The sequence below is a fragment of the Bos mutus genome, chromosome 10, assembly GCF_027580195.1.
Source record: "Bos mutus isolate GX-2022 chromosome 10, NWIPB_WYAK_1.1, whole genome shotgun sequence".
Classification (NCBI taxonomy): Eukaryota; Metazoa; Chordata; class Mammalia; order Artiodactyla; family Bovidae; genus Bos; species Bos mutus.
In genome coordinates, this window is record NC_091626.1 from 7361125 (window position 1) to 7387121 (window position 25997).

Genomic DNA, 25997 nt, shown 5'->3' on the forward strand with positions numbered 1-25997 from the left:
TGTCAGTATACATTTATTGGGCACCTGGGGGAACAGAGCTTGAAACTGAACTGAAGGAGGGCATATTCTGTTGTAGAAGGGAGAGGAGTTTCATTAACTCTTTGCTCACAGAGAATAAATGTATAATCTCTTTTTAAGTAGACAATTTGATAATATATATTAAAAGTTTTGTGTATATATCCTTTCAATTTGATAATTTTCTTTGCAGGAATTTATGTGATGAATAAGATATATGCATAAGTTCAGTTCAGTTGCTCCGTAGTGTCTGACCCTTTGCGACCCCGTAGACTGATGTGCCTATATAAGTAGGTTCACTGCAACATTATTTATCATAGTGGATAATTAATGATCATCTAAATGCTCAGCAATTGGTTAAGCAAAATATGGTACATTCATATTATAGAATACTGTTTGGTGGCTCTGATGGTAAAGAATCTGCCTGCAGTGTGGGAGACCCCGGCTTGATTCCTGGGTGGGAGAGATCCTCTGGAGAAGGGAATGGCTCCCCACTCCAGTCTTCTCGCCTGGAGAATCCCATGGACAGAGGAACCTGGTGGGCCACAGTCTATGGGGTCACAAAGAGCCGGACGAGACTAAGTGATTAACGCTTTCACTTTTTTCATGTAAATTTATGAAATAGATATTTCCAGAAACAATATTAAAATGATTTATATCAAAGTATTTACTGTTTAACTCTGAATGATGGTTTTCTATATATTCTTTTGAAACCATGGATCAGTAATTTTTAGCTTTGATCACATATTACTTTTCTAAGTGATTATTTCTTACAAAGATCGAAAAATTTAATTTCAATGGATACTGCTTACACTGATGAATCATGCATTTTAAGAGTTTTCATTCCATTAAGAAGGCTTGATCTTGAACTCTTTTAATGAAATTTTGTGTTTATAAACTACTCAGATCTGTCTCATATCAACATTTGAAATAAGTCTTGAAATACTCCAAACTGTCAAAATCATTCTCAGTTCATTTTCCCGTATACTGTATTTGTAATTCTAACGTCTAATTAAAATTTCCTAAGTTATAAGTCTATCAGAACTGATATTAAGTGAATACAGAATTTTTAGTCGGGTTGTAGAGTTGATCTTGGGGGGCTGGGAAGGTTAAAACACATGTAGTTCAGAAACTATGGCTCAATGCTTTTGAGGTGAAAAGTCACATAACTAAATATTTTCATCCTCTTTGGTAGAATTTAGATGTCAGACTCTAGCTTCTTTTGTCAGATTACAGGCAGGTTAGTTGTGACCATCATTGCTTCCTATTGAACTTTTAAAAAATATGTACACATTTCTTTGCATTTTCCGCCTTTTTAAATATATCCACGTCATAGTAATATATCCAGTCATAGTAATATATCCACATCGTGGTTTGTCTTTAACATCTTTCCATCTACGAGTAGTCTTGCTGCTCTGTTTATTGGTTCAGAATGTATAAAACAGATAGTTCTCCAAGGGGGTATATGGTACTTGGAGGCATATATAGGTATGGAAAGGAACATATAATTTCAGCTCTACTTTAAGCAAAATGAAGTCATGTAATATCCAAAGAAATGTTTCTTGCATTTGTTACTTGCTGTTTTGTGTTGTGTCCCTTAGCCTGCTTATAACTGGATGATTAGGTTAGTTCGCCTGTGGACGTGCTGTGTAGTTCAGAAGACCAGTTTTCCAGACAGTGACTGGGACTCTAGTCCTAGTCCCAGTAGGGGCTGTGTCACCCTGGGACTCAGTTTCCTCATCTGTAAGATGCATGGATTAGCTGAGATGGTCTCTTAGGTGTTTCTCAAATAAAAAGACCCTTAAGATGTATGTAATTTCTAGCTCTAAGATTTATGATGATGAAGTTTCTGATAGTTTTATGGTTTCTCTTTCAGTTTATATCTGTTCAAACTAGGAATTGCACCCCAGATCCAGGATTTGCTGGGCAAAGTAGACTTCACAGGTACTATTCTTTATCTTGATAATCTTTTACAGTGAGGTTATTAAGAACATGTATAAAATTAAAAAAAAAAAAAGAAAATGCAGCGATATTTTTTTTTCATTTTGATATTGATTCCCTTTTTGTCCTTTCTATTGATCAGAGGAGAAAACTTGCTTATTGTCTTTAGGCTCTGCCAAGTGTCTGTTTCCTCACCTTTGTGAAATGAGAAAGGGAGGCTGGCTTCTTTCTAAGGCTCTTCTTTAGAATTGACCCCGTGTTCTTGATGAACACATTTCTTGACACAAATACCCTCAGTCCTGCCTCCATCTCTATGGCTTTCATTGATTTTTTTGGCTGTTGTTCTTTTTCAGAGGAAGAAATCAGTAATATGAGAAAGGAGCTTGAGAAATATGGAATACAAATGCCATCTTTCAGCAAAATAGGTGGTATTCTGGCTAATGAACTGTCTGTGGATGAAGCTGCACGTGAGTTTACTTAAGATTCAGACTTGCCAACGGCATGAGACTGACCTATTCTTGATTTTGGTTATAAGAAATAGGATATTTAGAAGATATTATAAGCACTCTAAATTTTTTTATAATATGTATTATATGTAATTGACTTGAGCACATCAGAATATAACCAAATAATTGACCTTGGACTCTAGACATCTGCTTGTACAATGCAATTTAAGAAGTTCCAGAAATATCTTTACTCTCCCAAACGTTTCTCTGCGTTCTTTGTCCTTAGATTTCAGCAGCAGGGTACTCACTGCTGGGAATCTTTCCATGTTGCAAGTTAAATTGCAGTCGTCTCTTGAACACATGATACTTTCAAAGTGTCACCCTGCGGACTCCCAGTGGTTGCCATAGTGTTTGATTCACATTCAATGCAAGTTGAATAAATGAATGCTATGCTATGCTAATGCTATGCTAAGTCACTTCAGTCGTGCCCGACTCTGTGTGACCCCATAGACGGCAGCCCACCAGGCTCCCCGTCCCTGGGATTCTCCAGGCAAGAACACTGGAGTGGGTTGCCATTTCCTTCTCCAATGCATGAAAGTGAAAAGAGAAAGTGAAGTCTCTCAGTTGTGTCCGAATAAATGAATAGGGATCATGTAACAGATGCTGAGGACCTAAGATAAATGAGCAGGGGGGGAGGTTGTCTCACGGATGTGCTGTGATGTGTCTGAGGTTCTATTGTCTGAATTCTTGACTGGACCCCACGGAAGAAAGTAAAACTGCTTAAGTTGTGCCCAGTCGGTACACCTGTCCGTGTTGGCTTTTGCTGATAAAGTTCTTTTTTTCTTTTTACTTTGCAGTGCACGCTGCAGTCATAGCCATTAATGAAGCTATTGAAAAAGGAATCGCTGAGCAGACCATTGTAACGCTAAGAAACCCAAACGCAGTTTTGACTTTAGTGGATGACGATCTCGCACAGGAATATCAGAAGGAACTCTGGGAAGCCAAGAAAAGAAAAGAGGAAAATGCAAGGCTGAAGGTATTCAGTTAGATTCTGAGTGCTCAATACAGTAATAAGCATGGTTATGCATTGCTAGTTTGAAAAAGCTTTAATGTTATGAGGGATATTTTTAAATCCACTGGCTGTGGTCTCTCTAGCCACAGGCTATTGGTTTGGTGAAGTATAAAGGAAAAAGAAGACCATATCCTCTGTAAGGAAATTAGGTTTTCTTTTTTGATGAGTATTACAGGTAGCAAGGATGAAAGATCATGTTGAAAACTTATCAAGAAGGTGTAGAAGGAGCAGTTAAAGATTTTCCCTAGTTGAATAGCACCAGCAGACCTTGTATTAGGTGGCTCACCTTCAGATTTATTACTAGAAGCTAATCATTGAGTGTGGTGAGGTTAGAGAAGATGCTTTTGAATTCGCTTTCCTTGTATTTTCTCCATAGTTTGCCCTCATATTTGAAGAAGTGAGTTCCCTCCTTGGAAAGTCAGCTCCTGACCCTCACTTTATATTTCCTGCCTCCTGTCTTACGGAAAACTTTGCACTCAGATTCCACTTCCTCACCAGCTTTCCCCTCCTTAAAATCTTGCCATGTCAGCTTCAGCTCCGTTACCAAAGTAGCCCCTTTATCTTCGCTTTTTCTCAGGGGATGGCATTGGGCACACTTGCCCCACACTGCCCCTGGCCTTAAACTGCCTGCTTCGCCACCCCCCACCCATGTTTTCTGGGCCTCTCTGCTGCTCTGGACGTCCTCTGCATCTCTTCACATCTCTGCTTGTTCCTCCCCCTAAATGTGGAGAGCCTTCAACATCTGACATTAAATCACTCTTTTCTCTGCACTTCCTCCATTGAGCTCATCTACTTGTTGAAGAACTCAAGCTGTCAGCTTGATGCCCTCATCCCTTTGCCCCGCCCCATCAGGAAGATGCTCGTCCCTACCCTACCCTTCTCAGAAACGTGCCTTATACTGACTTCCCTTTGGAATGACCCCCACGCTGTTTCAGAACTCTCTTTATGCCCTCTGTGTCCTGGGCATCACTACCCTGTGCCGCCTTTACTTGCTGGGCTGACCTCCATCCGCCCCCCTTCTCATGTCACCACTCCTGCCTCAGCCCTGCCCCTCCTGACCTTGTCTCAGGGCTCTTCCCCTTGGGTTCCCTGGCTTCCTATCATTTTCCAAACCAAGCCCTCTCCCAAGTTCCAGGTTGCAAAATTGGTCTTTAGCTACAGATCTGATGTCATCCCACCAGAAACCTCCCCTGATTCCCTGCTGCCTACTGAGTCAAGCACAGGTCCTTCTGTCGGCCTCAAAAGATTCCAGCATACCCAACCTACCTCCCCATCTTTGTGGCTAACCCAGGACACGCACTCTGACTGTAGCCCTGACACACCAAGCTTTCTCACCATTGTGATCAAATCCTGTTGCCTACATCCTTCTCTCTCTTCTCTCCCTTGAACATTACTCTCTTCCTCCATAATGATGATGAAAGTCACTCAGTCATATCTGACCCCATGGACTGTAGCCCACCAGCCTCCTCTGTCCATGGGATTCTCCAGGCAATAATACCAGAGTGGGTAGCCATTCTCTTCTCCAGAGGATCTTCCTGACCCAGGCATCAAGCCCAGGTCTCTTGTGCTGCAGGCAGATTCTTTACCATCTGAGCCACCAGGGAAGCCCTCTCTTCCAGGCCCTCCTCAGTTGTTGTCTCTTTTTAAAATTTTTCTTTCCACCTGTGTACTTCCCTAGAATATATTTTGTTCTGCTATATTTGTTATTTATGTTCTTGATTTTTCTGTTAGACTGAATCAAATGGCCAATATTCAGCTGGTTTTGATCTACAAAAAAATGGCAGTATCAAGTGGTCCAACCTAATGTTTTCCACATTAGACAATTAGGGCTTTACAGAGAGTCACTGGGTCTGTTGTTCATTTTTGTAACCCTTGCTGGCACAGCTAACCTTGGCTCTTCACAGAGCAGGCACTCTTAAATGCTTGTATCGAGTTCACATGAATATTAACAAATGGTTTTTAGCACTCTTTAAGATTTTGCTTTTGAATATCAAGCTTTGGAACCACTTAACCTCAAGAATCAATGAAGCCTTTGTTTTGCAGAGTAACTGTATCTCAGAAGAAGAAAGAGATGCATATGAAGAATTGCTGACACAAGCAGAAATCCAAGGCAATATCAATAAAGTCAACAGTGAGTAATGGATCATATGAAGGAAATGGATACTTCTATAAGATGCAAATTTTTCTTATCTGAATCTCAGCAAAACTCTTAACATATATCCTTATAAAAGTGCCTTATATGATGACAGATCCACTAAAAGTGTTGCTCTTAATTCTGGTGCATCATCTGCTAGTTTTCCGTGGAGCTTTTCTGGCCATCTTGTCCCCAGTCCATGCAAAGTATCTCAAAACATCTTGAAGCTAGGTTGACTGTACCTTCCTGTTTCATACAGATACAGTGTATGTCATTTTTTGAACCTATCCCTTATTGGGCTATCCTTAAAGTTCTTTTAGTAAAGATTATGAGTTAACAATTGTCATTCCTTGCCCAGGATTATATGATAACATTTTATTGGAATTGTAAAGCTGTTATTGACACCTCTGCTTTTTATTACTTCTGAATTATTAGTCTGCAGTGTGTAAGAATTGTTCTCTTACCGCTTGTGTAGCTTTGGTGCAAGTGAATATGTGGCAGACCTATAAATCACATCGTGGCAGGTTTGAATCCAATGGCCCTGAGACTCCATGGAGTCCTACAGGACAATTCTCCTTGGTACCTAGTTCAGTTATGTGACTATAAAGAACAAAAAACTGGGGTGATTAAAATAAGCATGTGCAACTTTAGATACACTAGTCTCTTTATTAGTCTTTTTTGTTTCTCTAATAAAATTTGTTTTTACTTGAGGCAGTAAGGAATTCTCTTTGACATTTATGTCCCCAAGGTCAACCTAAATAACCCACATATACCCTGAAAATGAATACATCAAAGGCCAGTTAGTCCATTTAATAAGGCATGTGAACTTCTGCCAAGTTTAAACTTGGAGTGTCCACTAATTCCAGTAGTCCTAAACCCTCAGTGTAACCTGCTAGATGAGCCTTGAATGTTCTTTATGGCTCTTAGCGCCTTCAAGGAAATGTGCATCCATAGGTATTACTCAAGAGTGTTCTTCTAAGTTGCTGGTAGAGATATATATTAAAGGCTTCAAACAAGGAGGCCCAGAGAAAATTGATAGATATGTCTAGGAGTTAACCCGAGTGGGTTTGAGAATTTACCTCCATTTACAAGTACTGCGAGCACCGGGATTACTTTCTTTAAGGAACACCTTGACATTTTGAGATGTGTGCTCCTATTTTTATTCTTATTAAATTTTGAACATGTTGGTGATGATACATGAAGTACAATTTCAAGTTTCTCTTTCTGCTCTATTTGAAAGCTGAGAATTTCATTATGCTTGACAGAAATGGATTTTAGGAAGAAACTAATATTGCCAGCGAGACATCTGAGGTTCATAAGCTTAGTGGGGAAATGGTTCCCTAGCTGTATGCCATCCTTTATTTTTGAAATGTTTATAACCACTAGAATAGATTTCTTTTTCATGTTAAATATAATACCTTATATAAATGTTTCATCACTTGATTGAATGACAGAATTTCCTGACCACAAATTTGATGCCAGATTGACTATGTTTTTTTTTCCACTTTTAAGTAAAAAGCATGAGATGATTTGCACTAATGCATAACCAGCTAAAATTATGAAAGACATTGCAGTGTTTAATGGCTTTAAATGCATAGAACATGATTATTCTGAAGGTTTTGATCTCTCCCTGTTGGAAAATTTATAGTAATACTAGAAATATCTAGTATTAGTCTTGAAAAAATTCTCCAAAGCATATTTTAGCCAGTGACATGACAATGAGACAATGGTATGCTTTAAAATATGTCAGTGTAACTACTTGACAAGCTTTCCCCCAGTCATTGAGCTTGTTGTATTAAAATGTTGAGGTGTCTTCATTTGTAGCAGCCATGGTAATGGCAGAAAGTGACAGCTTTGATCATAGCAGTACCAGCTCTGTTTCAGAGGCTTCGGGTTTGTTTGGACTGCAGTCATTTAACTTAGAGTTTGGTACCTGCTTTCCATTCATTACATATATTCTGTTAAGATTAGGGCTTGAGACTTTGTTAAATGCAGAGTGTAAAAGAGTGGTTAAGCTTACTTTATATTTCTTTTTTTTTTTAGAAGAAATGGTTCATTAAGAGTGTTCTAAAGGGTATATTTTTTCTTGTAATATTTTACCATCCAGTTTTCCAAACTTATATAATAGAGTTTTCAAAGGTGAAGTACAGTTCTATTCAGGATAATTAGAGACACAATCCAAAGGCCTTGGATAACCTTAACAGAGCATCAAACATGACAACCAAACACTGACCTTCTTTTCTGGAATTCTTTCATTTATCATACTAGTTCTAAAAATAGAAAAAAGTGTTTGGGTTCTTAGGGTATTATTCTAACTTATTCTAAAAGTGTAAGTTTTCTGGGGTGTGGCATGAAAGACTGCATTAGTTCTAAGTGTTTCCTGTTCTTAAATGAGGTATCTCAGTAGAAAAGCTATTGAGCTTGGCTCCGTGTGAATATAGGTAGAGAAGATAAATTCCCATCTGTTAAAAAGGGTTAGAATAATCTTAGCTATAGTCTTGTCATGTGTTAGGGAGACAGACTAATCCTTGAAAACTCTAGAAATGTCTGGGTCTGTGTTGTCTCTACTAACCTGAAACCTTCTCTGTAAGGCAAAACCCCATTGGTTCCGCCCAGTTTCTGTTGCCTGGTAGCAGAGTCCATCACTCATTCTTCCATTTAGTCACAATTCCATTTCTGTTTTCTTGAAACTATACTGAACTTACTGTTCCGAGTACCCTCCATGTGGTCACTAAAATTCAGGTCTTTATAATCTGAATGTTATAACTCGTAGAGACATCACAGAGCTTCTGATTGGATCAGGTAATGTAAACCAAGGCATCTCTGTGATGAGGGCGTTTTTTTATTTTTTAGGTTAAATGATACAGTAGCTCTCCCCCACCCCCACTCCCCACTTATCCACAGTTTTCTTGACGGAAATGTCAATTCCCTACTGTCAATTGCAGTCTGAAAATGTTAGATGGAAATTTCCAGGAATAACGCCTGTCTTTTCAGTTACCTGCTGTTCCAAGTAGCATGGTGAACTCTCACGCCACCCCCTTGGCACGTGGATCGTCACTTTGTCCGGGAGGCCCCACCCTTCAGTCACTTGGTAGCCGTCTCAGTCACCAGACTGTCTGGTGTCATAGTCCTCGTGTCCACGCCGTCCTTGCTTTGCTTAATAATGGCCCCAGAGCCCGAGAGTAGGGATGCTAGCAATTCAGAGATGCCAAAGAGAAGCTATTACATGCCTTCTTTAAGTGGAAAGCCAATGGGTCAATGAAGAAATCAAAAAAATAGCTTGAGATGAATGAAAATGGAAACCCAACTTGCCAAAACTTATGGGTCATAGCAAAAGCAGCTCCAAGAGAGAAGTATATAGCAATACTCAACTACTTCAAGAAACAAGAAAAATTGTAAAATAACAATAAATAAAACTGAAACAGAGTCATAGGCACAGAGAACAAGCTAATTTTTGCCAGAAGGGGAGATGGATGGGATGGGAGAAATAGTTAAGCTGTTAAGAGGGACACTCTACCAGTATAAAATAAGGAAGTCCTAAGAATGTTATTAGTTATTGTTGTTTATCTCTTACTATGCCTAACTTATAAATTAAACTTTATCACAGATGTGTATATATGGGGCGGGGGGGGGGGAACAGTACCTGCAGGGTTCGGTTCTATCGTGATTTCAGGCATCCACTGGAGTTCTCGGAACCATACTAACACATGGGGACCACCATTCCAACGTAGAATTATATACTCATATGACTTTTGGTTGTAATAGTTTTAAAAACATATCTGAAATTATATTCCCCTAAAAAACCACACTTTACAAAACACAAGAGATGAGGGAGACTACTTGGAGACTTAAACACCATTCTAGATCAAACAGCAGTGTGCCCGAGCGCCTCCTGTGGGGTCCCGTGGTGCTCATTCAGAGGGAAGATAAAACAGTGATAGGGCAAGCCTTGCTTCTGGTCTTCACACATCTTTAATCTCCTTGGGGAGGCAGAGCTAACACACAAAGAGTATTAAAGAGCAATGCCTGTGGGATACACATGGCCCAGTCCTAAATACCAAAACAATGCCCAGGGTGTGAAATTCTCAGGAACTGAAGCCCTGTGAGGACTTTACGGGAGAAATGGTTCCAATGCTGGTCCTGAAAGGAAGAATTTTGCAGGGAAGTCATGCTAGTCAGGAATGCCCTTATAACTCCAGCTTTATCAATGCTGAGGTTCTTGTAGGGACTAGCTCCAAGGATTAGACTATTTTCCAGTTACAAGCTACCAGTTCCAACGCTTTGCTTACCATCCAAATGCAACTTTTCAGAGTTCATGGAAGATGACTGCTTAGGCTCTAATCCTTGGAAGTGTGGGCTGGTGGGGTCAGGCCGCAGTGGGAAAGGCACAGGTTCTGATGAAACGTTACTCCGACCCCAGGGCTGGCTGCAGTGGACCACATCAATGCTGTTATTCGGGAGGGTGACCCTGAGAACACCCTGCTTGCACTGCAGAGACCAGAGGCCCAGCTGCCCATTGTCTATCCTTTTGCTGCTGCGATGTATCAGAATGAACTTTTCAACCTCCAGAAGCAGAACGCCATGGTAAGTCAGAAGAGACTTGGTTACAGAGATGTTCATTCTGAGTCCTAGCAACCAGCAGTGCTGCTGAAGACAGGTGAGTGGAGTGGAGTGTCTCCAGCTTGTGCCAGTCACTGGTCTCGTTGGCTTCCCTGTACCAATTCCACACCACCTTCCGCTTCAACTCCTGCCTTTCATCTCCTTAAAGAACCTGAGAGCATAGTTAGGAAATGCAGTCAGGGCTCTACACAAATACGCACTTCAAACTAGTTGTTCTTATTTTCTATGTGATTTTTTAAAAACTTGGTATAATTTAATAACAGACTGAAAGTTTTTTTTAATATCTAACTCTCTTGATTTAGATTTCCAGAAATCTGCAACCAAGAGCATTAGCACCATGACTTTGATTTTTGTTAGTGTCTGTTCTTACTATGTTAATGGGATTAAGCAGTAAAATCATATAAGGTTACAGTAAATAAGAGCATATTTATTAGTACAGGATTAACCTAAACAGTGCAACAGAGTGAAAAATCCTAAAGGCAGTGCCAAGAACTTAATGTATGAAAGAGATAATATTTCAAAGACCTGGGAAAAGAAATGAAATCCTTAGAAGCATTTAACCATTTGGGAAAGAAAACATTACCTCACTACACACAGTAGAATAAATTTCCAGTATGAAAGGTTATGTGTAAAAAATCATTTAAAAATTAAAGTTCTGAAAAAACATGGAAGGACATTGGATCTTAAAATCAAAAACAGTAGTGCTCTACCAAAAAACAAGAGGAGGAAAGCATAAAGCATAAACAGGCAACTCACAAATATACAGGGACATTTTTATCTATAGTACTGAAAAAAGGAAACAAACCATATGTTTAACCAGGAACAGACTGCACACCCTACTATTAAATGGAAAAAATGAGATTGAAATATATAGCATTATCTTGTTTTTTACAATTAGAAAAGGAAAATAGTTTAAAAAACCAAAGTCTCTGTAAATGTTTGCATGAATTAAAAAATAACGAAAAGTGTGTGTCACGAAAGGCCTTGGGTAGTAGGGTTTGTTTTCTTATCCTTGCTTATTAAGACTTACAGTGCTTTATAAATAGCTATTGCAGTATGAACTGTGCACACCACTTGTATGTGAATTTTTTTCAATAGTAAATACTATAGTATGATAGGATACACAGTTGGTTGGATCCGAGGATGCAGAAACTAGGATACAGAAGGATGAGCATATGGAGGATACGGAAGGATGAGCATATGGAGGACCAACTTACATGGGGGCAGAGGAGCCCGGTGGGCTACGGTCCACGGGGTCACAAAGAGTCGGACATGACTTAGTGACTGAACAACAACAGCTCTATGGAGATTTTGGACTGCGTGGAGGTTCAGCGCTCCTAACTCTGGTGTTGCTCAGTGGTCAACTCTATTTTGTAATAAAAGAAAAATAAGTTATTTCTTTAAACTGCCTATGGGTTCTCTTGTTCATATTGTCCCCGTTTCTCTAACTCTGAGGCCTAAAGCTACGTACACTCTGACACATTCATCCGTTTTTTCTTTATTTGTCCTCATCTTTTTGGCTGTATACCACTTTAGGTATTTGTGGTGAATCTCAAATGATTCCATTCTGCTCTTTACTTGTAATTTGATACCTTCCTTCTATGTTAAACTCACAGTTAATGTAAGGTCTTTGGATAAAACTTACATGTTCCCTATAAAAACCCTTTTTCCCATTTGCTTTGGAACATAAAATTGTGCTTTGTTAATCTAAAATCAATTCACTGTGAAATTTCCATGGAGAACCAGAAAGCTATAGTGCATTTTGGTATAAATATTATACATACGGAATATACAATATCCTAAATGTAAAGATAGATATCAGGGTTTTAAAAAATTTATTTTCATGCTTACTCTATGTTCCTTCAATAGGATGGAAGAAATAACCCTTTTGAAGCTGGGCCAAGTCAGTATAAAATGGTTAAAAGGAAAAGAATGGTGAAAGGGGCTTTCTGTAACCTGAGACTTATTTTTTAAATAAGCCTAATCCTTACCTGCTTTTCATTAAGATTTGCCTCACATTTCTTCAAATATCTAGACCCTAGAGTACGTTTAAAATTTCTACCCATTTATAAAAATGTGACTTAGACTAACTTTTTAAAAATTAAAATCTATGTTGCTTAATGACTTTGATTTACTTTTCCAGGGTTATCATCTTTAGGTAAAATTCTCCCCTCTTTTCCTTACCCTTAATTCAAACTGAAAGGCATTATTTATACTAATGTCTTACTCTGCACTTAGAGACAGTAACGATGTTATCCAACCGGTGGCTTAATTGTTTGGTAAGACTAAGCCTGTTGGCAGCCAGTATAGCTGCAGATAGGAAGCGGCTGTGGCCATGCAGATGCTTATGGAGTCATAACTAAGGATTGTAATTAACTCAATTCCCCAGACGAGCATCTAAGGAAAATCCAGAAGCCACTGACCTGTTCTTGAAAGCCAATGAAAAATAGATGACCAGGCAGCCCTCTTTGTCCTGGGTTCTCACAATCTCTGACTTTTCTGTACTGTTTGAAGTGAACCTTCTGAACCCCCATCACATACATGGGGTGTGTAAATTTGGGCAGCTTATATTACCGTATGTTTCCTAACAGAACTACTTGGCCCATGAGGAGCTCTTGATTGCGGTGGAAATGCTATCTGCTGTAGCTTTACTCAACCAGGCCTTGGAGAGCAGCGATCTTGTGTCTGTGCAGAATCAACTTAGAAGTCCGACAATAGGCTTTAACAATCTGGACGAGATGTACGTGGAACGGTAAGGGAACGTTTTCCAAACTTCCTTTCAGTGCAGAGATGTGTGTTTGGCAGACCTCACAGATGAACGATTTATTCCTTCCTGAAGAAATCCGTATAACCATGCGTGCTTTTTTTTTTTTTTTTGCCATGCTCATTTTCTTAAAAGCTAGTCTACTTTGTTCTAAGAGTCCTTCAAATATTTGAATCCTTCTTCCCAGTTTTCCTTTTAGAGGAACAGAGTCTAAGACGGAGCATCCTATGGCAGTTTCTTACTGTATTATTATTAGCAAAAATTGATAGGCTTAAATAAAATAAATGTTGAATGCATACCTTCCCTTGGGCTTCTTTAGAAAATAACAGAATGTGGAACAGTTGGAAGCAGCCTTAATAATCATCCAGACCAGTTTCTTAGTTTACTGGTGAGGAAACTGAATCTGGATTTGTGGACCCAAAGTTGGGCAGTTGAGCTTCAAACCTCATTCTTCTGATGGTTAAACCAAAGGACTCCAGAGACCCCAGTGGCTCGTGACAGTGGGTAACGATCTCAACTTAGTGTCTTTTATTTCTTGTTCCTGAAATAAGCTACTCAATAGTATAGTTGATAGAATCAAAAACACTATAGCAGATATAGAGAGAAAACTAAGGGCCAGAATCATCAGTCAGATCAGTTGCTCAGTCGTCTCTGACTCTTTGCGACCCCATGGACTGCAGCACGCCAGGCTTCCCTGTCCATCACCAACTCCCAGAGCTTACTCAAACTCATGTCCATCGAGTCGGTGATGCCATCCAACCATCTCATCCTCTGTCATCCCCTTCTCCTCCCACCTTCAGTCTTTCCCAGCATCAGGGTCTTTTCCAATGAGTCAGTTCTTTGCATTGGGTTGCCAGAGGATTGGAGCTTCAGCTTCAGCATCAGTCCTTCCAGTGAATATCCAGAACAGATTTCCTTTTCGACTGACCTCCCTGCAGTCCAAGGGCCAGGATAAGGAGCCCAATTAGAAAGAAAGAGAAGTCGCTCAGTTGTGTCCAACTCTTTGCAACCCCATGGACTGTAGCCTGCCAGGCTCCTTCATCCATGGGATTCTCTGGGCAAGAATACTGGAGTCGGTTGCCATTTCCTTCTCCGGTGGATCATCCTGACCCAGGGATCGAACCCAGGTCTCCCACACTGGAGGCGGATTCTTTACCAGCTGAGCTACCAGGAAAACCCTCATTTTACTTATAAGTGAGCAGTTATGGGTGATCAAGGGCTCAGACTCTCTTCAAGCAGCTTCCTTTGCTTAAGCAAAAGGGACAAAGGGAAAGGAACACTCTCATACAGAGGTGGATGTCACCAGAGTGAACCCTGCCATTCTGGATGTGAGGCCAATTAGAGGTTAAGACAAAGTGAAGTCACTCAGTCGTGTCCGACTCTTTGTGACCCCATAGACTGTAGCCTACCAGGCTCTTCTGTCCATGGGATTTTCCAGGCAATAGTACTGGAGTGGATTGCCATTTCCTTCTCCAGGTTAAGACAAAAGCCCAAGTTAAAACGAGTGAATTTCCATCTTGGATTCTTGTGACCACCAGGGGGAGATGTCTGCATAGATCTTGACAAAAGCACTTACTGGTTCTGGAATTGCTGAAGTTGGTAATTCTCTTGAGTGACATACAGTCCAGTCGTACAGGAGACATAAAGACTTGCTAGATTTTTTTTAAGTGGTATTTGACCACTTGTCTATGTAGAGAATGGCCCCAAAGTAGTAGAACAGCCACCAGGGAAGCCCTAGTAGAACAGTGGCCTTTGCTTGTTTTTGGTCATCTTGGAAAAACTGACGTTCTTATGCAACTTAATTTGACGACTTGGTTTCTATAACTTCTTAGAGTCTATTTCCAAGGTAATTTATTTCGACCTCTGCTGTTTATGTTAATAGCGCCATCCTCTCCTCCAAGCTTAGACACCTCCCGTTAACGTGAGTTTTTCTCTGCGTTTGTGAGATACCCTTGAGCTATGCATAGCCTGCTCACTTTTTCCCAGACAGTAGCCAGTATGTGTGCACCGCACCTCTGCATAACGTTTCCATTTCCCAGCGAGCACTTCATTTAGACATTTCACTTTTGCTTTTGAAATGACCTCCAAATTGGTCTTGCTCTGTCTCTGCCGTCCTCATTCATTCTTTTCTAACTAGGCTTTTCTGCTTTCGCAGTTAGAGAAGGCAGAGTTGGTCTCTTCGTTATGAAGCCTAAAGGTCTAATGGGACTTGTTGATGAGATCATTTTCAAGACACAGAGCATCCCTGCGACCTCCCTCTAAATGACAGTACCCCCTCCCTCCAAATCACCCACTTTGAGGATTAAAAATTCTCTCTTCCTCTATCTCAATTTACAAATAACCCATTAAGGAAATGGACCCACACCCCATTTGAGAACCTGTGATTTTCAACTGGGGACATGAATAGGCTTTAGAGTGCAAATATTCTGTATGAAAGACTTCTAAAATTTTATTTTAAAATAAAATAACATATTTTAGCACTTTCCAGGTCACCTGGATGACCCAATACCAACAGGAGTTTCCTGAGCCCCTTTGGTTCTTACACGGATTGTTGCTTTGGTCCCAAGTGGTCTCCTGCAGCCTCAACATCTCAGTTTACATGCTAGCTTTTAACCAGGTTCTTGGAAGCCCAAGAGGGCAGGTTTTCAACTTTAAGAAACACCTGGGGTAACAGGCAAATTTGGCCTTGGAATACGGAATGAAGCAGGGCAAAGACTGATAGAGTTTTGCCAAGAAAATGCACTGGTCATAACAAACACCCTCTTCCAACAGCACAAGAGAAGACTCTATACATGGACATCACCAGATGGTCAACACCGAAATCAGATTGATTATATTCTTTGCAGCCAAAGATGGAGAAGCTCTATACAGTCAACAAAAACAAGACCAGGAGCTGACTGTGGCTCAGACCATGAACTCTTTATTGCCAAATTCAGACTGAAATTGAAGAAAGTAGGGAAAACCACTAGACCATTCAGGTATGACCTAAATCAAATCCCTTCTGATTATACAGTGGAAGTGAGAAATAGATTTAAGGGCCTAGATCTGATAGATAGAGTGCCTGATGAACTATGGAATGAGGTTCGTGACATTGTACAGGAGACAGGGATCAAGACCATCCCCATGGAAAAGAAATGCAAAAAAGCAAAATGGCTGTCTGGGGAGGCCTTACAAATAGCTGTGAAAAGAAGAGAAGCGAAAAGCAAAGGAGAAAAGGAAAGATATAAACATCTGAATGCAGAGTTCCAAAGAATAGCAAGAAGAGATAAGAAAGCCTTCCTCAGCGATCAATGCAAAGAAATAGAGGAAAACAACAGAATGGGAAAGACTAGGGATCTCTTCAAGAAAATCAGAGATACCAAAGGAACATTTCATGCAAAGATGGGCTCAATAAAGGACAGAAATGGTATGGACCTAACAGAAGCAGAAGATATTAAGAAGAGATGGCAAGAATACACAGAAGAACTGTACAAAAAAGATCTTCACGACCCAGTTAATCACGGTGGTGTGATCACTGACCTAGAGCCAGACATCCTGGAATGTGAAGTCAAGTGGGCCTTAGAAAGCATCACTACAAACAAAGCTAGTGGAGGTGATGGAATTCCAGTTGAGCTATTCCAAATCCTGAAAGATGATGCTGTGGAAGTGCTGCACTCAAGATGCCAGCAAATTTGGAAAACTCAGCAGTGGCCACAGGACTGGAAAAGGTCAGTTTTCATTCCAATCCCAAAGAAGGACAATGCCAAAGAATGCTCAAACTACCGCACAATTGCACTCATCTCATCATTAGTAAAGTAATGCTCAAAATTCTCCAAGCCAGGCTTCAGCAATACATGAACCGTGAACTTCCTGATGTTCAAGCTGGTTTTAGAAAAGGCAGAGGAACCAGAGATCAAATTGCCAACATCTGCTGGATCATCAAGAAAGCAAGAGAGTTCCAGAAAAGCATCTATTTCTGCTTTCTTGACTATGCCAAAGCCTTTGACTGTGTGGATCACAATAAACTGTGGAAAATTCTGAAAGAGATGGGAATACCAGACCACCTGATCTGCCTCTTGAGAAATTTGTATGCAGGTCAGGAAGCAACAGTTAGAACTGGACATGGAACAACAGACTGGTTCCAAATAGGAAAAGGAGTTCATCAAGGCTGTATATTGTCACCCTGTATATGCAGAGTACATCATGAGAAACGCTGGACTGGAAGAAACACAAGCTAGAATCAAGATTGCCGGGAGAAATATCAATAACCTCAGGTATGCAGATGATACCACCCTTATGGCAGAAAGTGAAGAGGAGCTCAAAAGCCTCTTGATGAAAGTGAAAGTGGAGAGTGAAAAAGTTGGCTTAAAGCTCAACATTCAGAAAACGAAGATCATGGCATTGGGTACCATCACTTCATGGGAAATAGATGGGTAAACAGTGGAAACAGTGTCAGACTTTATTTTTCTGGGCTCCAAAATCACTACAGATGGTGACTGCAGCCATGAAATTAAAAGACGCTTACTCCTTGGAAGGAAAGTTATGACCAACCTAGATAGCATATTCAAAAGCAGAAACAATACTTTGCCAACAAAGGTTCGTCTAGTCAAGGCTGTGGTTTTTCCTGTGGTCATGTATGGATGTGAGAGTTGGACTGTGAAGAAGGCTGAGCGCCGAAGAATTGATGCTTTTGAACTGTGGTGTTGGAGAAGACTCTTGAGAGTCCCTTGGACTGCAAGGAGATCCAACCAGTCCATTCTCAAGGAGATCAGCCCTGGGATTTCTTTGGAGGGAATGATGCTGAAGCTGAAACTCCAATACTTTGGCCACCTCATGCAAAGAGTTGACTCATTGGAAAAGACTCTGATGCTGGGAGGGATTGGGGACAGGAGAAGAAGGGGATGACAGAGGATGAGGTGGCAGGATGGCATCACTGACTCGATGGACGTGAGTCTGAGTGAACTCTGGGAGTTGGTGATGGACAGAGAGGCCTGGTGTGCTGTGATTCATGGGGTCGCAAAGAGTCGGACACGACTGAGCAACTGATCTGATCTGATAGCTCTCCCTTATGGTCTTAGAGCTTCTTTATAGTACACGGGTGCTGGGCAGGGCCACCTGGCTGTGAATTCTTACAAGGTCACTACCCATTTACCATGACTTCTGCCCTTGGGACTCTGTTTCCCAGAAAGATTCTTTTGCCCAATTCTCACAAGAGTGATACAGGGTTGGCATTGGCTCTGGGCATACGGTGTTCCCAGATTAATTATTCTAAAATGTACTTACGTTTATCATGCGCCTCCCTACGACTGTCCTCTGTTCTCATCTGAATTACCCTCAACGTGGTGTTCTGCTCTTAGCTCTAGCTCTAGTCCTCCTTGTATTTTGTGCTTCAGCCAAGCTGGATCCAGACACACACTGTTCTTTCTGGCTTATCTGCTCATAAGCATAGTTGTCTCACCACTAGGAACACAATGCCTGTCACCCATCTCCACCTAGCACAGCTCTGGAGCTCCCAAGCTATCCCTGCCAGAGATGATGCTTCTGTGAACTAGTCCCATGCTTCTCCCACCCCAGCTAACATCACCTCTTCTGAGAACTAACATGATGTGGTTAAAGGTTAAACATAGCCTTGGAGCCAAACATAATCTGTGTGACTCTTCCTAGCCAAGCCCCTTTCTCTTCATCTGTAAAGCACAGAAACACACACCCAACAGAAGCACCTGCTCTGCATTTGCAGAGCCTCTGTGAGCCTGTCCCAGGCCAGCTGCTCCATTGCTGAGGGTTTCTGTCTGCTTCTCCTTCCTTGGAACTCTGTTACTTCCACTGGAACTCTGTTACTTCCACTCTTATGTACAACCTCTAATTTTATGACTTTTCCCATGCTCTGCTGTTATACCCTATTTGAGCTTCTTTTTCATCTTAATATGAGCTGAACGGCTTCCCAGGTGGCGCAAGTCTTCTTGCCTGGAAAACTCCATGGACCGAGGAGCCTGGTGGGCTACAGTCCATGGGATCGCATAGAGTCAGACACAAATGAAGCGACTTAGCGTAATGGGCTGAAAGCTCCCGACATAGTGGCTGCATCTTGTCCCTTCCAGTCTCCCGATAGTGCCTGCCACAGGTTTTGTACACAGTTTGTACTTCATAAGCATCTGCTGAATGAAGCTGACATTTTAGTCTTCTTCAAAGCTCCCCAAGTGTGTTAGAAAGGTAATCTTACTAGCCTAACCATAGCAGACCCCAAAGGGAACTCTCAGAAAGGTGGGGAAGGAAAAGACATAGGCCTGTTGGGTCTATATCAACTACAACAAGTTGATATCTCTAGTGCTGGAGACTAATACTCATATGGAATGCCTGTGGAGCTCTGCTGTGTTATTCATCGTATTTTTCCCTTTTACTAGTATTTGTTCATTTACAAGGAAATGGTGGGTGAGTGTGGATTTTATTTTTTTCCTTCTGTTCATCCTTAAGCTTTTCCATTTTGTTCCCACTGGGTCATCATTTAGATGTCAGATATATGAAATGCCTGAAAGGATTTTGCACTTTCTTATAGAATGGCTCCCATCTATAATGGATACTAGTGAGTGCAAGTTGCCGTTTATCCATTGTCATCGTGGTCAGTGTTATTTATTATACGTTGCTACTCATAAGTGGTTCCCTGGTGGCTCAGATGATAATCTGCCTGCAATGAAAGAGACCCAGATCAATCCCTGAATTGGAAAGATCCCCTGGAAAAGGAAATGGCAACCCATTGCAGTACTCTTGCCTGGAGAATCCCATGGACAGAGGAGCCTGGTAGGCTGCAGTCCGTGGGGTCGTTAGGAGTTGGACACGACTGAGCGACTTCACTTTCACTTTTCACTTTCATGCATTGGAGAAGGAAATGGAAACCCACTCCAGTGTTCTTGCCTGGAGAATCCCAGGGATGGGGGAGCCTGGCGGGCTGCCATCTATGGGGTCGCACAGAGTCAGACACGACTGAAGCAACTTAGCAGCAGCAGCATTAGCAATGAAAGAGATCCAGATCAATCCCTGGATTGGAAAGATCCCCTGGAAAAGGAAATGGGACAGAGGAGCCTGGTGGGCTACAGTCCATAGGGTCGCAAAGAGTCAAACATGACTGAAGTGACTTAGCATACACTCAAATGTAGAAAAGTATTTTCTTAGGTTTATAACTCTTGATAAGGTGAGAATCTCACACAGGACCTTGAGACACTTTCAAGCCTGTGTTTGGTAATGCCTTGTTCAGACACAGAAAATGAGTCCTCCCCCCCACTTCCTATTCTGAATGATATTTTTCTCTTTCAAGCTACACCCAATGGAAGACATCTCAGTGTCACCCTGGAGTGTGCAGAACTTTGAGAAAACCTGTCACAATGAGAAAACAGTTATAGATTCAATGCAGTGTTACTTCTTTGAACCTCTGCTGTAAATCTGTTGGTTCTATTCAGAAGTCAAATTGCAAAGTGAATCAGTATATATGTAGAGGATTGATCTTCACTTCTCTGGTATAAAGATGCACAAGCAAATTAAACTATTGGGTTTCTAAACTTTGGCCTGGAATAATTTACTCATGTGAGCTTATGGTTGTAACTTTGTTTCTATTATTTCAAATGGGAAAATTGATTACTAAGAAACGAAAGTCTCTTAGTAATATGTCAAGATGAAGTATCAGATTATCTTTTTCCTCAAAATTTCTCAAGACAAGAAAAATAATCAGCGCATCGACCAAGTTCTGTTCTCCAGAAGGTGAGGAGGAGGGTCAGGGGTCCGATTGAGGTGTAAGAGTGGGATGACAGGGAGCAGACACAGGAGCGAGGTAGTAGCTGTGTGAAGCCTGAGGAATGGACAGGTGAAGAGGAATTCCAGGACATTCTAGTTCAACTCACACACCACCTCGTCAAGAAAACAGGCAGTGAAGTCGCATAATCTTCACCAAGGTTTCTGGAACTGCAGTTGCATTTTATTTGGTTTGTCGTTGGGTGTATGTATTAGGCTACAAGGTAACCCAGCTATGTTAGGGTTACAGTAAAAAAAAAAAAAATAAAGGTGGGGGGGGCTCTCAAGGCTTGGATTTGGTGAAGAAAAGAGAAAAAAAAAAAGGGCCTTTGATGGAAAGATTAGAAGCCATGGTAATTCTGAATTTTACATCATAATAGTCATCTGGAGTCTGAGCAGAACCAAGACATACAAAGGAAAGGAAAAATAGTTACTAAAAAAAACTAGTAACTTCACAAAGTTAAGGAGGTTGAGGTTTCTTTGCTTGAGATAAATGCAAGATTGGAATTTGAGGGACTTTTTATTAAAAAACATTTGTGCCTAGAAGTATTTGAAGGACAGAAACAACATTATTAGTCTAAGTGAGCTTGGTGTATGTTGACAGAGCTGCGCAAGACACTTTTACTTGCCTTTCTACTCTTTCTCTAACTTCATAACATCACATTGGGCCACGTGTGTCAAACTTAAGATGTCTGCCAAATTTAAGACGCGGAACATGAGCGAAGAATGAATGTCTCTGATAGGCGCTGTGCTTGTTTTCTCTCCTACAGTTATGCAAATGCTCTTCTCGCCATTAAACTGGAAGCCTTATCCCAAGAGCAAGATACCTTAAGCTGGAATGAAATTCAGAATTGTATCGATATGGTTAATATCGAAATTCAAGAAGAGAATGACCGTAAGTATGGAAGAGTTTCCTTCCCTAGTTATGGTGGGAGAATGAGGTAGCTGGACAGCACAGATCTCTAGATCAGGGCTGCCGATCTTTTGCTCATGGAGCCCTATGAGTAAACATTCTTCTTACAGGTATGTATGTATTTATATATAAATGTTATTTCTGTGCTACTATCCCAATGTGTTATAAACATTACAAAGCAAACATAAGACATAAAAGAATAGAATAAAATACATGAATACAAGTCCTAACTTTTAAAATTTCCTGGTACTTGAGCTTCCCTGATGGCTCAGCAGGTAAAGAATCTGCCTGCAACGCAGAAAAGCCGCAGGTTTGATCCCTGGCTCAGGAAAATCCCCTGAGGAAGGAAATGGCAGCCCACTCCAGTATTCTTGCCTGGAAAACCACAAGGAAAGAGGAACCTGGTGGGCTACAGTCCAAAGGGTCCCAAAGAGTTGGACATGACTGAGTGACTAAGCACATGCGCACTTGAAAAATGACTAAAGAACTCAGTTTTTCTAAGCACTCAACTTTATTTTGACCTTTCATTTGTGTATTATTCTGAAATATGACACATATTTGGAGAAGGCAATGGCAACCCACTCCAGTGTTCTTGCCTGGAGAATCCCAGGGACGGGGGAGCCTGGTGGGCTGCCGTCTATGGAGTCGCACAGTTGGACACGACTGAAGCGACTTAGCAGCAGCAGCAGCATTACACATATTCCTGCTCTAAGAAGAAATTACAACACAGTCTAACTATTGTTTATGATCTCAAATCATGGTGATTTGCTGTGTTTCTAGAACTTAGGAGCTCTCAGAATGCTTTGTCCTAGTTTATTTTCATAAGGTTTTACAACCTGAATGTCTCCGTCAACAGATGAATGTATGAAGATGTAGTGTGTGTGCGTGTGTGTGTCTGTGTCTGTGTGATGGAATACTATTCAGCCATAAAAAAGAATAAAATTTTGCCATTTGCAACAATATGGATGGACTAGAAGAGCATTATGCTAACTGAAATGTCATACAGAGAAAGGCAAATACTGTATGAGATCACTAATATGCGGAATCTAAATAATACAACTAGTGAATGTGACAAAAAAGAAGCAGAGTCACAGATCTCTCGTGGAACAAACTGGTGGTTACCAGTGGGGAGAGGGAAGGTGGGAGCGGCAAGTGAGAGTACAAACTATTGGGTATAAGATAGGCTTACGGATGTACTTACAACATGGGAAATAAAGCCAATATTTGTATAAAAATGCTTAAGCTCTATGCTTACTCTTTATAAACATAACCAAAGTTTACAATGTTTTGTTCTAGTTTGTTTTGGTTAAGCTCTTAGATCTGGCCTTCTAATACAGTATCTCATTTTGTTATACTACAGTCACTGGAGATAAAACATTTGACTTTGTTCATTGCATTTGCAGAGTCTTCTTCACTTTCTTTATGACTTTCTGTGAGCCCTGTGCCCAGTATCAAGGCCAGGTTTACTTTTTGGCTAAACAACTTCTCACTCTAGACCTCTCGTAGAAAGCAGGGTCCGAGGGTGCTGCCTGGACGTGGCGTACTGTAGATGCCACCGTTAGACTGATTGCTGAACTTTTTTTCATTTTGTCCTTTTCAAGAGTTGTCTACAGATCTGTTTCCCCTTTTGTGACTGCAGGACTTTCTGCTGCCTCTCTGCATTTGGGGATCCCTGCCATCAGATAGCTGACTCTCTACCCACTTGGATCTTTTCTGGCCTGTTGGCTGGGGAGCTAGTGGTTCTTGCCAGATGTTAGTTGTGAGGAAAGCAGTAATTTAAGCAGATGCTCAGCATCATCAGTGGGGGCTCGGGGTGTGGGGCATGACACTGGTGTGTGTCCTGTTGCAAAGCTCAGGCGCCCAGCCTCCTGCTTTCCTCCTTGGCCCCCTGGCTGCACACTTGCAGAGTGCAGCCATGGTTTGGGTGCTTTGGCTAAGGCCACTCAAATGTTGGCAAAGCACAAAATTATGTTGCATCGTTGTTTTCTAACATTTTCCCTATTCTTTGTGACCATATGCGCAATCCAAGTTTGCTTCGGTGATTTCTGTATGTCCTGCTAATACAGGTGAAGATGTATCAATTCTCAGTGCTGAATGAAGATAGTTTTATTCTCATTCTTGACACTGACAAGGGGGAGGAGGGACCTGCCACTTTTTGTCCCAGATTGTCAGATAGAGCCTTTGCTTTTACCAGGAAAAGAAAAACCGTAACATGTATATAACTTTGAGAGAAAGTGGTCTTTTGTAGGTAAATTGGGTGGGTGGCGGGGCGGGGCATACCACACAGCTTGGGGGATCTTGGTTCTTCAATCTAGGATTTAATCCGTGCCCTCAGCAATGAAAGCTTGGAGTCCTGACTCTGGACCGCCAGTGATTTCCTTGTAGGTGGATACTTTTTTGGTTTATTTATATTTTTTGGTTGCACTGGGTCTTTGTTGCTGCATGCAGGCTTTCTCTAGTTGGGGCGAGCGGGGGCTCTCTTCCTTGTGGTGCCCGGGTTTCTCATTGCGAAAGCTTCTCTTGTTGCGGAGCACAGATTCTAGGTGCCTGGGCTTGGTAGCTGGGGCATTCAGTTTACTTGCTCGCCACATGTAGAATCTTCCTGGACCAGGGATCAAACCTGTGTCCCCTGCATTTTCAGGTGGATTCTTATCCACTGCACTAGCAGGGAAGTCCTAGATGAATACTTTTAAGCAAAATTTCTTTAGATTTGTGTGGCATTTATCTAAGTAGCTGTACTATTAAGTTATTCTCCATGAGACGTATCATACAGCAATTATCACATTTCTTTTAGCCATCTCAGTTCAGTTCAGTCGCTCAGTTGTGTCCGACTCTTTGCGACCCCATGAACCGGCAGCATGCCAGGCCTCCCTGTCCATCACCAACTCCCAGAGTCCACCCAAACCCATGTCCATTGAGTCGGTGATGCCATCCAACCATCTCATCCTCATCGTCCCCTTCTCCTCCTGCCCTCAATCTTTCCCAGCATCAGGGTCTTTTCAAACAAGTCAGTTCTTCGCATCAGGTGGTCAAAGTATTGGAGTTTCAGCTTCAACATCAGTCCCTCCAATGAACACCCAGGACTGATCTCCTTTAGGATGGACTGGTTGGATCTCCTTGCAGTCCAAGGGACTCTCGAGTCTTCTCCAACACCACAGTTCAAAAGCATCAATTCTCTGGCGCTCAGCCTTCTTCACAGTCCAACTTTCACATCCATACATGACCACTGGAAAAACCATAGCCTTGACTAGATGGACCTTTGTTGGCAAAGTAATGTCTCTGCTTTTTAATATGCTGTCTAGATTGGTCATAACTTTCCTTCCAAGGAGCAAGCATCTTTTAATTTCATGGGTGCAGTCACCATCCACAGTGATTTTGGAGCCCAGAAAAATAAAGTTAGCCAGTGTTTCCCCATCTATTTGCCATGAAGTGATGGCACCGGATGCCATGATCTTAGTTTAACCATCTAGAAACTAATATTTCCTTTCTAGGGGACTTAATATAAAAGATTTAACTTCTCTCTATTTTGGTTTGTCGTTTTGTCAAAATGGAGTATTTTTACTTAAAGTTCTTGAAGTATTGGGAGAAGGAAATGGCAACCCCCTCCAGTGTTCTTGCCTGGAGAGTCCCATGGACATGGGAGTCTGATGGGCTATGAGGTCCATGGGGTTGCAAAGAGTTAGACATGACTTAGCACGCTTTGAAGTATTGAGTTGGACATCATCTGTTTAGGTGATTGCTTTAAAAACTAAATTAAATATACCGTTGCCAAGCCTGAATTGCATAATATAGAAATTAAATCATCTGAAAGAGCTGAGAACTTCTCATGGACATCTTGAAAGTGCATTGCTCTCCCACCTCACTCCTGCCACACACTCCAGGGTCTAATCCCGTGTCTAAATTATGGTGTGGATGAGGTGTGCTGCTGATGGGAAATGTGAAAGCTGAACTGAGTGGAGAAGCTGGTAAATGCATTTCCTCCGATTTGGATGCTCTGCTGATGTCTTAATGGAAAGTTTACTTTTCCCAGTTGAACCTTAGTGGAGCATTAGTTTGACCAGAGAGTTTAGACAAGGTTTTCTTCCTGTAAATTTTTGCTTTTTAAATTTGGTAGGTACCATTCTTTATCAGTTATCTCACTGAGACAGTAGTGTCTCAGATGCTGACATCTTTAAGGAAATGCCCACCCTCTTGTTGGACTAGAATGTTATAGTACCACATGATGATTCAATTAAGTGGGCCATGAGTTGAGGCTCAATGATCTTTGCCCAAATGGGATTTTCTCTTTATTTATGAATAGAGGACGTGATGCAGATGTGCCCAGGGGACTTCTG

The 25997-nt window shown here is 41.3% G+C and overlaps 1 protein-coding gene across 1 annotated transcript in view; it reads left to right on the forward strand.

The window, feature by feature from the left end:
* The window catches only part of IQGAP2 (IQ motif containing GTPase activating protein 2), a 307540-nt gene that overhangs the window by 185866 nt on the left and 95677 nt on the right, over window positions 1-25997 (forward strand). Inside the window, exons 6-12 of the mRNA XM_070377236.1 lie at window positions 1892-1959; window positions 2310-2423; window positions 3260-3438; window positions 5518-5605; window positions 10029-10192; window positions 12820-12980; window positions 21521-21645. Coding sequence (XP_070233337.1) covers window positions 1892-1959; window positions 2310-2423; window positions 3260-3438; window positions 5518-5605; window positions 10029-10192; window positions 12820-12980; window positions 21521-21645 — 899 coding nt within the window. The remainder of the gene's footprint in view (window positions 1-1891; window positions 1960-2309; window positions 2424-3259; window positions 3439-5517; window positions 5606-10028; window positions 10193-12819; window positions 12981-21520; window positions 21646-25997) is intronic.